General features: G+C 42.1%; 1 protein-coding gene across 1 annotated transcript in view; it reads left to right on the forward strand.

The window, feature by feature from the left end:
- The window catches only part of ATG2A (autophagy related 2A), a 169,536-nt gene that overhangs the window by 106,555 nt on the left and 48,938 nt on the right, over nucleotides 1–14,043 (forward strand). Inside the window, exons 27-28 of the mRNA XM_088480016.1 lie at nucleotides 499–575; nucleotides 1,388–1,558. Of these exons, the coding sequence (XP_088336142.1) occupies nucleotides 499–575; nucleotides 1,388–1,558 (248 nt within the window). The remainder of the gene's footprint in view (nucleotides 1–498; nucleotides 576–1,387; nucleotides 1,559–14,043) is intronic.

Below are 14,043 nucleotides of genomic sequence, written 5' to 3' on the forward strand. Positions count from 1 at the left end.
ATTATCTGCTAATCTGTAGTTCATAGCTAGGAATTCCCTGTAACACGCCAACAGTAATTGTTATAGCTCCAGGGGAGGATCAGCCTTTAGCCAAATTCCTGTTTACGATGGCTCTCTCTTACTGGGCAAGAAAACATAACCTTGAGCACTGTAATTAAGCACCGTGCTTCATTATGGGCCATCAAAAGCCAATTCACAATGGTATTTAAACAATTTACATTTTGTAGAATTTTGTTAGTGTACTTGAGGCAGAACAATACTAATATTAATTTTAAAAGACCAGTGTTCGAGCTAACATTGGTAACCAGGCCAGGCAATTCAGCCAGTCTGAGCAGGTGGTGCTGGGAGGGGAATGTGTTGCAAGTTCTTTCATTCAGTAATCTGTTTTATAACGTGTAATGTGTGTACCCATTTCTCATCTTTGCTGTCTAATATCCTGTATGAGTGTGGCATGGTACCAAAAGATTCCCTTCACAGTGACTAACTCTTTGTCCTCAGATTACGTGTGTGTCCTGGATGTGGATCTCCTGGAGTTGGTCATCACTACGTGGAAGGGAAGTTCTTTCTCCAAACTGGTATGAATCTGAAGAATGGTATAAACCATGATTATGAACCACAAGTCCAATATCTCATCCAACAAAGCAGTATACATAAACTTTACATTAAAGTGTAGCTGTCACCTATACACAGTGAAGGCAGACATGTATTGGCAGGAGCAATACCTCCCGGTTACTGATCACCCGCATGTTTACTGACCATGATGTGTCACAGTGCGTTAACAGCCTTTCTTTCACAAAACAGTTGCCTCTATTGTATGTGTGCGATGGCTGCAACTTAATTATCCTTTACTTGTCCTGCAGTCACTCATATCCTAATGTATTAGATTTCATTTCTGTAGCTGTCTCTGCTATTATTTTAGTATTTTATTCAGCAGAAATGTACACAAATGGATTACAACAGAGTAGTATTCTTTGTATGATTTATATACTCTTTTAAAGTATTATCTCTTTCATTTCAAAATCGTTTTCCATACAAAAGATCCACAATGATTTGGCCTACACCAGAAGGTCGATATGGAACGTGTTTATTTTTTAAGGGTTAGGGTTAGCACTTACTATAGGGTTAGCGTTAGGCACTAGGAGGGACGGTTACAGTTAGGCACCACGGGGAGGGTTAGGGTGAAGATTAGGGTTATAAGAAAATAAATAAAATGTCGACCTTTTGTACCTGTCAACCTTCTGTGTTGTTTTGGCATGGCGACCTTTTGGTGTCAACCAAGTTAGTATCAACCTTTTTATTGTCGACCGTTTGTATCACACTCTCAAATTCATTATACCCCCCTTGTATCCTTCACCCTGTATGTGACCTTTATGTGTTATTCCCCCAGACACAGCCTCTGTTTGAACTTCGCTGCTCTAACAACGTCCTCCACATTCACACCTGTGCGGACTCCTGTGCCATGCTTGCAAACCTCACGCAGTATGTGATGAACAATGGGGATCTGCACTGTCCCTCCAAACCTGAGCCTCCTACTGAGATTGCAGGACAGAAGCTTCAGGTACCAGGTCTCTCACTAGATACTACATGTGTAGGTCATGTATAGTGGATCACAAAGTAGTAAAGGCATGTTGATTCATCACTTGTAGAATGTTGCCAGAACCCCTCGGCGCAGTTGGAACTAGAAAAAAATAAGAAGGTAAAATATATATTGTGTCTATAGCTGTTTAACTGAGGTGAAAAAGCGATACATTATATATATATAATGTGTGTGTGTGTATATATATATATATATATATATATATATATATATATCTCAGGTGCATAAGTATTGGGACATTGACAGAATTTACATATTTTGACCTCTATTCACCACCACAATGGCTTTGAAATTAAACAAACAAGATGTGCTTTAACTGCAGACTTTCAGATTTAATTTGAGTGTAATTACATCCAAATCAGATGAACGGTGTAGGAATTACAACGGTTTCTATATGTACCTCCCACTTTTTAAGGTTCCAAAAGTAATGGGACTATCAATTCAAAAGCTATTTCATGGACAGGTGTGGGCTATTCCCTCATTATTTCATTATCAATTAAGCAGGTAAAAGGTCTGGAGTTGATTCTAGGTGTGACATTTGCATTTGGAATCAGTTGCTGTCGATTCTCAATATGAGATCCAAAGAGCTGTCACTATCAGTGAAGCAAGCCATCATTAGGCTGAAAAATCAAAACAAACCCATCAGAGAGATAGCAAAAACATTAGGTGTGGCCAAATCAACTGTTTGGAACATTCTTAAAAAGAAAGAACGCACCGTAGAGCTCAGCAACACCAAAAAAAATGGAAGACCACGGAAAACAACTGTGGTGGATGACAGAAGAATTATTTCCCTGGTGAAGAAAAACCCCTTCACAACAGTTGGCCAAATCAAGAACACTCTCCAGGAGGTAGATGTATATGAGTCAAAGTCAACAATCAAGAGAAGACTTCACAAGAGTGAATAAAGAGGGTTCACCACACGATGTAAACCATTGGTGAGCCACAAAAACAGGAAGACCAGATTAGAGTTTGCCAAACAACATCTAAAAAAGCCATTACAGTTCTGGAACAACATCCTATGGACAGATGAGACAAAGATCAACTTGTACCAGAGTGATGGGAAGAAAAGAGTATGGAGAAGGAAAGGAACTGCTCATGATCCAAAACATACCACCTCATCAGTGAAGCATGGTGCTGGTAGTGTCATGGCGTGGGCATGTATGGTTGCCAATGGAACTGGTTCCCTTGTATTTATTGATGATGTGATTGCTCACAAAAGCAGCAGAATTAATTCTGATGTGTTTCGAGCAATATTATATGCTCATATTCAGTCAAATGCTTCAGAACTCATTGGACGGCGCTTCACAGTGCAGATGAACAATGACCCGAAGCATACTGCAAAAGCAACCAAAGAGTTTTTTAAGGCTAAAAATGGAATGTTATGCAATGGCCAAGTCAATCCCCTGACCTGAATCCGATTGAGCATGCATTTCACTTGATTAAGACAAAACTGAAGGGAAAATGCCCCAAGAACAAGCAGGAACTGAGGACATTTGCAGTAGAGGCCTGGCAGAGCATCACCAGGGATGAAACCCAGCGTCTGGAGATGTCTATGCGTTCCAGACTTCAGGCTGTAATTGCCTGCAAAGGATTTGCAACAAAGTATTAAAGAGTGAAAGTTAGATTTAGGACTTTTTAGCTTGTCCCACTACTTTTGGCCCCTTAAAAAGTGTGAGGCACATTTAGAAACCGTTGCAATTCCTACACCGTTCACCTGATTTGGATATAATTACCCTCAAATTAAATCTGAAAGTCTGCAGTTAAAGCATATCTTGTTTTTTTCATTTCAAAGCCATTGTGGTGGTGAATATAGGCCAAAATATGAAAATTCTGTCAATGTCCCAATATTTATGCACCTGACTGAGTGTATGTGTGTATATGTATGTATATATAAATGTGTGTTTGTGTATATATATATATATATATATATATACACAAACACACGATATATACAATATATATGTATATATTTGCTTTTTTTCCAGTTCCATGTGCGCCAAGGGATTCTTGCCGCATTGGCCATTTGTTTTGGAAGAATTCTGGGACCTTCCTCTTCCCTCTTGGCTGTGAATAAGGACCTTGGAATTCTTCTTGGAAAATGTTTCACCACATGAGGTTGTGCTGATCTAAGACTCTTTGTTATAACTTGTAGAGACTGGTTGTTTCCACTAATTAAACTTTATATATAGACATCATTTGCCTCTGCAACTCTTCCACATCTATGTGAACTTGTTGATGCAAACTCCCACGGGTAGCCATGGTCATACTACCTGTCTCTGTGGCTTTTCTATGTATGCTGAATAACTAAATTGGGAATGCCGGAGGTCTATTTTGCTAATTTGCAGACAACGCCATAAAAGGGGATGCAATGACACCGACACTTAGAGCTGTGACAGTGTAGGATAGTTTTCAGCACTTTGTAAGGAAAGCAAATATAATCTATTGCCACTGGCTATCTGATGGTAAATGGTAAAATCCAGAACATTCGTAATATTAATGAATTTTATAGGATAAGCTTTTTTTTTTCCTCTTTTAATTTGTGCAGCGAGCTCTGATTTCCATTATTTATGAGGTGTTCATTTCAGAGGAGACTCTTGTTTGCAGATTTTATGTATTAATTTATTATAAGCATCTTCTGCACCTCTATATTCATAATAGGTGCTACAATTCTATATTTTACACTGCAGCTGGTGTGATGATATTTGCAGTTGTATTTTATAAACTGCTTTATAACACTGTTCCTAGTGAGGAATTGGAAACACCATGAACCATATATGCAGGGGTATTAGGATAGGATACAATGTATTCTCAGTTGGTGTGTTTATACTCATCTATAACACATTTGTGTTCGAATTGATATAGAAGATATGTTGTTCTTTACATGAAACTGCTTTTTATGAGTGTGATACCATTATTGCATTGTTACCATTTTAAATATAACTATAAATATTTTTTAGATGGTATAATAAATATAATTATTTACATACTCAATAAGCTGCCCATCCACTAGCAGACTTGTCTTTGAAAGATCAAAAGATCTTCACAAATCGTTCATCAATTTATTGTTCATGTGCATGAACGATTTATGAACGATTGCACAAAACGACCAAAGACCATAGACCAAAAATTTTCAAACCATTTGTTAATAAAAGTGGGCTGAATTTTTTATTTAAATCTATATATGTTTATGTTTTTTTTTAAATTGTACTTTATATTGAAAATAAATAGCAGGCATCCATTTTAGAACACTGCATTTATTCTTTGTGGCTAGTTTGGTTTGGAGTATACCCCGGTGTATACCCATGTAGTAGTACCCCCATAGTTATGCCCCTGTAGTAGTGCCCCCATAGTTAGTGCCGCTTGTACAAAAAAAAACAACTTAACTTAATCCCTGCTCCTGCATCTGTCGCCGTCCTGTCCTATAAAATTTTATTGTCATTTAAAAATAAAAAAAAAAAATATATATATATATATATATATATATATATATATATTACCATTCTAAAAAAAAACATAAACCCCTGGAATCAAACATTGAGCAAACCCCAAGCCCTACCTAACAACCTCTAAAAACACCTTTACATGTAGTTTTATTTGCAAAATTCCCGAAAAACATTAAATAAGGAGACCACACGTTTTTCTTGTTTTTGTTTTTAACATTTTATATTATTAAAACGTTTTGCTCTGGACACGATTTATTAAAATTTACCAGGCCAGTGAGCGACTGGATACCAAGGACTATTCAAATCGTGAACGAGTCAGGCACTTCAACAATTGGTCACATACAGTAAGGAGCATATTAGTGATGCCAACATCAACAGTGTTAAGGGAAAGACCTTAATGTCCGAACTGTGTCCCAAAAAACAGCACAATAAGGACCAAAAAGTCACAACTTTCTGAATGCAGGGGTAAATGATGTAAAAAAGCCCAGCAATGGCACTATGACCCCACTGAAGTTCATTCTGGTGAAGGAAACCAAAGTAAAAGGAATGAACAAATTTTTGCAACAATGAAAAAAAACTGCAAACAAAAATAACTGATTCAAAAAAGTAACATCGCCCTGTAGAGTGGCCTGTGCACTCTGCCAAACAGAATGCACACCACTCGTACTGGGATAGGGATGTGGTGGCGCTGGGCTAAACGACGCTTCATAGGTGTGGAGAACTGACGGAGGAGGAATTTGCAAATGGGGATACGTTGGTCTGGGAAAGTGCTTGAGGCCGAGGGGGCGGGCAGAGGCAAGGGATATAATCCTATGTTAGTGTCTTTTTCCAAATCACCCTCAAGACCACTAACCATAGCATTATATACTATCCTCTTGAAATTAAGTTTCTGGTCAGGGGCCATGGTCTTCATTTCATGAGCGATGTTAATTCCAAAGCCATATCTGCGTCCTGGGCTTCTGAATAACCACCTCCGCATGTTGCAAAAATCGCTCACCCCTTGATGGCCCAGGGGCAGGAGTCCTGGATGCCCTCTTCCTTTTTGCGGCAGGAGCCTGGGAAGAGGGTGGCTCAATGGGGGACTCCTAAACCTCTGTGGGCTTGCTGGAGGCAGGTTCAGGATCAACGTCCAGCACTATGGTCTTAAAAGAAAAAAAAAAAAAAAAAAATTTTAAGGAAAGAAATTTTACACATACTTATCAATAATTAACAATAACACAAAGATAACATTTGATTTAAAACAATAGGAAAAAATGATTTGTTTTTTTAAAAACAAAATACATTACCGGATCCTGACTCAAAGAGTCTTCAGTGAGGACATCATCTGCCTCTGGCTCCAGCGAGCACCGTGACTGTCTCTTCCGTTCCTTCTCCAGCACAAACTTCAGTAGGTCATAGTACCAAAGTTTGGGCTTCCGGACCTCATCCGCCCCTGCTCCAGAACGTTGTGACTCTAGGTACTTATTGTGCTGTTTCAAGAAGACAGTTTGGAGATTCTGGATCTTTTGCTTGACCCAGTTGATGTTGGCATCATTCTCATACTCACTGTATGCTACCAATTTGTTGAATGCCTGACTCTTCTTATCACGATTTGAGTAGTCCTTGGTACCCATTTTCCACAGGCATTCATTGGCCTGATAAATTTCAATGAATCGTGTCCAGAACTCAAAAGTTAGTCCAGCCATTTCTGGGGAAGAAAAGAAAATAGAAGCAAAAAAAAAGGATTTCCCCACTTGGGATGCGAGGAGAAATACAACCAAAGTGCCGAACACGCAACTGATTTCCTTGCCTCCAGCTAGCCGGAGGACGCTGCAGTGGGGCGTCCGGTTTGCTTGCACCGCCACTAGACCACTGGGGCATCTAAAAGTCTGGTATCGGGGACTCTTTGTTGAGGCCAGCGGCCCCGGCGATTGATGTAGCACTGGGGATGTAGGCTCTCCCCCGGTAGCTCCTCCCCCAGCTCAGAGCGCGATCCCTCACAAGAGGTTTCCTGCATCTGAGCTATTCCTCCTCCTCACCCTCCTCCCACTTATGAGACGGTAAGCAGCCATTGTGCACAGCATTGCTGGAGCTACAGGTCTCAGGAGAATCTGGTTTGGTCTCCTTGTATACCTCTCCCCGGAGTCAGATTATACAAAGCTCAATCCTACCAGCCTATTAAGGCTTGAGTAGTTGATTCAGTGCCCATTGCAAGTATATTTATATGCATTGTATGTGACTTGTGCTAGCTCTGTTGTTGTGATATACCGTCTTAAACTTTCTGACTGTCAGTTATATCTATCCCTGCTGCTCTTTCTTAAACCTCAACTACTAGAGTGAACACTACCTACTATGTCGGTACCCCCTATGCATCCTCCTTGGATGGATGATTTTGTACACTCAGTTCATATGGCTCAAGTGTCTGCCGCCTATCAGCAATTGTTACAGGAGACAATAACCGCCAAAGCACATAGGCGGACTGTATCTTCCTCTTAGTCCACCCAGCTTTTGGATTCTGATGCATCATCTAAGGAGGTCCCCAGGTCGCCCTAGGATGAGAAGGACCATCATTTAACAGTGGATGTCCCTTCTTTAGTGAGGGCGGTTAAATCGATCCAGAATATAGAGCAGTGTTTTTCAACCACTGTGCCGTGCCGCGAGCGGTTGTCAAGTGTACCTCAGCAGTCAGCTCAGTCCACTTGTACTGTAGTGTGTTTTATTCCTGAGGAGGCCAATGTAGTGAGTTTGATTCCTGTGGAGGCCAATGTGTGTGGCACGCTTAGTCAGAATCTCTACGCTGCCTTTACTGTCTGCATCCTCCCTTAAAGATGCCCTTAAAACTGGAAACTTGTCTCGTCTGTCTACTCGCTTTTAGGCGCTATTACTCGGCCGGCTATGGCCATGGCCTGGGTAGCTAAGGCTATCGAAGGATGGACAGAGGCACAGGAAGAAAGCCTGCCATCAGACGCTACCAGGGAACAACTGGCCTACATCTCCCATATTCAGGAAGCGGCCTCTTTTATGTGGGAAAAGCTGCATTGGATACTGGACTCCTTGCCTCTAAGGCATCTGCGACCTCTGTAGTTGCCCGCCGATCCTTTGGCTATGGTCCTGGAAAGCGGACATGGAATCCAAAAAGACCCTCGAATCCTTACCCTTCTCGAGACAGGCTGTTCGTGTAGAGTTGGACAAAATTGTGGCTACTATGGCAGCCTCAAAATCTGCCTTTCTGCCATCAGCAGCTGCCCCTAAGCCTAGGCCATCCTCTCTTCGGTCTTTTCGTCCCCAGGGTAAGGTAAAAGGACAGTCCTTTCACAGGCAGCCTAGTTCTCACAAGACTACCAAGCCACGATCCAAGCATTCTTGGTCGGCCAAACGTCCAGCTTCCAAGTCTGACTAAAACCCTCCGCCTGTTGGGGGGGGGCCTCCTCCTGGGGGATCCCAGGGTGGGAGGCCAACTTCTTCAATTTGACAACTCTTGGCATCAAACAACAACAGACGCCTGGGTCCGAGAAGTGGTCTCTCAGGGGTACGCCCTCACCTTCCTGAGGCGTCCTCCCGGCAATTTTTTTTGTAAAGGTCCCCCATCAAGGCCCTGGCCCTCCAGGAAGTTATTCACTCCCTGCTACGTTAAGGTATGATAATACTGGTTCCTTCGGCTCAACGAGGACCTAGTTTTATTTCACTTTTTTTGGGTTCAGAAGCCGAACGGGTCTCATCTGCCTATTCTGAATCTCAAATCCCTCATCAAAATTTATCTCCGCATGGAAACTCTACGATCAATTATCCTGGCATTGGAGCCTGGGGATTTCATGGTTTCTCTGGACATTCAGGATGCATACCTGCATGTACCTATTTACTCCAACCCACCAATGGTTCCTATGGTTTGCTGTTCTGCAGCAACATTACCAGTTTCTGGCACTGCCCTCTGGTCTATCAACGGCCCCTTGGGTCTTTACCAAAATAATGGCAGTTATGGCGGCCCACCTCAGTCGCCAGGGAGTCAGAATCCTGCCATATCTATATGACCTCTTAATATTGGCAAATTCACCGGCTGTGTTACAACGCCATCTCCAGCTGACCATTGCCTGCCTGCAAGCACATGGCTGGCTCATCAATTGGAAAAAGTCCTCCCTCTCTTCGACACAGCGGATGGTACATCTGGGTTTACTATGGGGCATAAAATTAAAAACCACTGTAGTTCTTTGAAATGTTTCTATTGGGCCCATAAAGTTCTAGTTATGCCCCTGCATATGTGGTTTTTTAGTGCATTGAGCTAAAATTTAAATGTTCTGGTTATTTGTACTGCTAGTTTAAAAATCATGTGAACAAAATGATGTTTTTTTAATATTTAAGCAATTAAAAGATAAAAATAACCTTATCAAATATCACTATCCCTGCTTTTCTTGAAGACGTAACCTGTTTACCACCTTCTACAGTCTGATTAGTTTATTTTCTGTGATTTTGGCATATAACAAGGCCTCATGTGACCTCTGATGATAAACAGCTCTTTTGACATGCGTCCAAATTCAGAGGATGCTCACTCCCTAAATTCCATACTATGATGTTTTGCGGCTTCAGACTTCTGTTTTTTGGTGCCTGCAGTCCAAACACTGTATTCTAAGCAATATAATTAATTTTAAGTGTGGTAAACACATTGACATTTAAGACTGCCCATTGTGAGCTTGGGGGATAGTCTTACTTCCAACGGGAATGCTGTAGGCGTGTCTCTGTTAAATTTTTAATGCTTCCTGTCTTAAGTACCGACCATTGATTTATTCATCATATTAGGTGTGTGTGTGTGTGTGTGTGTGTGTGTGTGTGTGTGTGTGTGTGTGTGTGTGTGTGTGTGTATTTTTCCAAGGACATTCCTGATAAATAGGACATGAACGAGTTGACTTGTACCATTTGAAAGTTTCATATATGAGTTCTGAAGCAATTTATGCAACTTATGAAGCAGAGGCTCAGAGTCTTCAATTGCAGATGGTAGGTCCTTTATAGATGGGTTCAGGACCAGAGAATAGTTCAAGAAACAGGCTGTCGCAGGGACTTGCCAAGTCAGTCCAGGGTCTAGTCAAGGTATCATCCTCCTTAAAGTGTTACATTCAGCCCCGTCTTCAAGGACTCCAAGGAGGCTACATCTGGCTGCTATTCATCCCAGACAAAATTTTCTCCTGTGGAGGTTTTGAGGGTCCAATGGATTTGTGCCAGGAGTTATACGCAATTGCTAAAGAAGTTCCAGTTAGTTGTCAGGGGATTATGGCTTTGATACAGGTAGTACTTCAAGTGCTGCACATTCAAGATAAGTATCCAGAGGATCTAGATAGGTCTCTTTTTTAAAGGATGAATAAACAAATTGCATATTTTCTGGTATCACCCAAATTGGATGAATTGTTAGGTGAAGCATGGACTTATCCAGATAGGAAATTCCCTATTGGCAAAGTATTTCAGTTGTTGTACCCTTTGTCGATGGCAGAGGGTTAAATGGGAATCTCCACCTAAGGTTTATGTTAGATTGTCTAAATTGACAATGATTCATTTTCCGTGCCAATTTTGGCCTCTGCCTGGGTAAATATGGTGTTGGAATGTTGGGTTGATCAGTACAAGAGGATAATTACTTTCTACAGTGGAGAACATTAGGGATGCAGCAGCCTACCTTGGGGAGGCTGCAGTAGATGCTAGGCTGTTCAGGTCATGATTCCTGCTACAGCTGTAACTGCATGTAGAACCCTGTAGCTTTGTGCCTGGCAGGTGGAATCAGAGTCAAGTAGACACTGAAGGATCCTCTGTTTGTAGGAAAGGTTTTGTTTGTTCCCGAATTGGCCAGGATTATTTCTATAGCCACAGGAGGTAAGAATAATTTACTTCCCTCATATGCTCCAAGGTAGGATGTTCCGTCTTTTCAGTCCATAAGCTCATTCAGACCACCGGAGGGCAGGTAGAGGACAAAATTTTATTAGACAAATTCCTGAAGTGGTCAGAAAAAGAGTAAACAGCCCGGGGTATCTCGCTAAGGAGCTAAAACTGACAATAAGTGTCTGCCATGAAAGTCAGGACACCCACTCAGGGACTCCTGTAGTGGGAGTTCACCTGTTGCACTCCAGAGAAATGGATTCTACGTCGGATGCTTTTGTGAGGGGAATCATTTCATCTAGTTATATCATAGATTTAGCAGGTCCAGGCCCAAGAAGATTCTATTTGGCAGGTCTACATGCAGACCCCTTAAAGCATCTTGGTTTGGAGTTAGTGATTCAAGCTCTACTCTCTGCAGTGGTAATTGTCCCTGTACCTGTGAACCAGAGAGAGATGGAATTTTGGGCCTGATTCAGACCCACTCGCGAGCGGCTGTCCGCTCGCAAGTGGGTCGATGTTCTGGACTGAGCATGCGCACGACGGAGGGAGCTCCGTCGTGCGCATGCGCCAGACGCGACGAGCGAAGGAAAGTCCTTCGCTCGTTGTGTCTGATCAAAGGGGGCGTGCTGTCGATGTTGATTGACAGCACACCCCCTTTGGTAGGCGTGCCGGGGGCGTGCCTCCCTGACGGGAGCGTTCCCACGGGAACGCCTCCCGTCAGAAGCCGTCAGAAGACTAGTGATGTCAGTGGGAGTGATTTTGGCTCTGATAGAGCCAAAATCACTCCGGAGCTTGCGGTTGAAAACCTCAACCGCAGGCTCCGGCTCGCAGTTTCGATGGTCGCGATGGTCACGACCATCGCGGCCATCAAACTGCACGCTCGTATAGCCTGTGGGTGGTGACCCACAGCTATACGAGCGTCCAGGAGGACGCTCCATTTTCAGGGAGGCCGGCCCTCATTCAGAGCGTGCGCTCTGCTCAGAGCGTAAGGCTCTGAATGAGGGCCTTTATTCCAATTTCTTTCTGGTTCAGAACCCAGACAAGTCCTTTCCCATATCCTCATTTTGAATTTATTGAATGTTCATCTTCATTGTACAAATGCAAAATGGAATCCCTAAGAGCTGTTGACAGCTGCATGGAGGCAGAAGAATGTATGACATTGATAGGTATCAGAGATGCTTATTTAAATGTGCTGATTTGGGGTGCTCATATGTCTCTGTTAAGATTTGTCGATCTTGTCATTTAAAATTAAGAGTGTTTCCCGTTGGCATCATAACAGCTCCAAGGGTATTTACAAAGGTGGTGACACTTCTCATGTCCAGAGGGTTGACTGTCATCCTGCATCTGGTCAATCTTCTTATAAAAGCAGACTCTGCAGAGATCTGATGAATTATGTACAACTGGTAGAGGAGGTTTTGTAAGCACATGGCTGGATTATCAACTACACCAAGTCTAATTTGATCTGAGCTCAAAGTAGATTGTTTCTAAAGATGGTGTTTGACACCAAGCAGAAAAGGTTGTTTCTTCCGGAAAGCAAAATTATTTCCTTGTAGTCTCTGGAAATGTTAGGGAAGATGGTAGCAGCATTTTAATTAGATCAATTTGCATAATTTCAATGCTGGGTATTCCAGCTAGAATAACTAGCAAAGAGGAACAAGTCTAATTTTCACCTAAAATTACAGTGGATAAGGCTATCAGCACAAGTTCGCCTTTCACTCCTATGGTGGTTGCAAAAGAACCACCCTTTGTATTATCTATTTGCCATTTAGGATTGGGTGTTGGTGACCAAAGTTGCCAACCTCAGAGGCTGGGGAGCTGTGATAAGTCAATTCTGGCTCCTGGTGCACTTTACTCAGGAGAAGTTTGTACTGCCAATAAATGTATAGGAGCTTTGGGCATTCTTCAGTAATTTAACAAGCCCGAAGGCTTTCTGAGGGGAGAAGCTACAAAGGTTCAGGTAGACATTGTCCTGACAGTAGCCTACTTTAATCAGCAGGGAGGCGCAAAAGCGCTCCAGCCATGAAAGAAACAGCTAGGACCATGAGGTGGGCTGAATAGGAGGAGTTCAAGGCAGTATTTATTCTGGGAGTAGACATTTTGAGAAGTGCACTGTCTCAGCTGGCAAGACTTGCATCCTGGATAGTGGTCTCTGCACCCAGAAATTTTCCAGGAGTTGGTGAACAAGTGAAGACCACCTGTTATAGATACAATGGCATCCGGGTTGAACAAGCTAAAGTGTTACTGTGCCAGAACAAGAGATCCAAGAGCAAGGTGGGTAGATACCATCCTTGTTTCTTGGCATTATCCCCTAATTTATCTAGTCCATAATGTAACTATGTTACCCAGTGTTCTCAAAAAGATAAGAATAAAAGCTTGGGCCCTTTTATTTGCCCCAGTGTGGCTCAGTAGGGCCTGGTATCTGGATCTGTTGGGTATGATGGTAACTCCTCCATTGTGGCTTCCACTGAGGAAGCTCTAAATCGGTCCCTTCCATCACACAGATTTACCATAGCTGGCTTTGAAGAGCGGTTGTTGATTCCACAATTTTAAAGGCTAAGGGTTTTTTCGGAAGCAGTCAATTAAACAATGTTGAAAGCAAGGAAACCATTCTCACCCAATACCTGTGGTATCCTATTAAAAAAAAAATGCACGCATGGTTTTCAGCTTTCAAATTCCCGCAGTGTGTGAAAAAAGGAAAAATAAAAAAAGAACTCGCCTGCTCTGGACGTCTGCTGCAATCTGTGCCCAGCAGATGAGGGGTTTTTATTGTTCTCACACCTAATTGAATGCCCCTTAGACTTATTTCTAATTTTTCTCAGTAAGGTTTAGACTTCAGAGTTAAGTCTCTAGGTCTGTACTTTTAAGGGGGGTTGGTTTTCTTTCAAAATTGGATAGCAGATATTCCAGAGAGTAAAATGTTCTTTTAGGGGGTGGTTTATATTCAACTGCTATATATCCATTTAATGGTTCCTTAAGATCTTAACATGGTTCTCAGATCTTTGCAGAAGCCACATTAGAGCCATTAGAAGGCGTGGGATTAAAATTCCTAACCATTGCTTCAGCCAGAAGGCTGCCAGAAACAGGATTGGTATCCTTGTGATCATCTTTACTATTTTTTATGAAGATAAGTCCATCTTAAGGACTAAACCATCCTTTATTCCCAAAAAAAAT

This window comes from Taudactylus pleione, unplaced genomic scaffold (assembly GCF_031769625.1).
Source record: "Taudactylus pleione unplaced genomic scaffold, aTauple2 ptg000250l, whole genome shotgun sequence".
NCBI classification, from domain to species: Eukaryota; Metazoa; Chordata; class Amphibia; order Anura; family Myobatrachidae; genus Taudactylus; species Taudactylus pleione.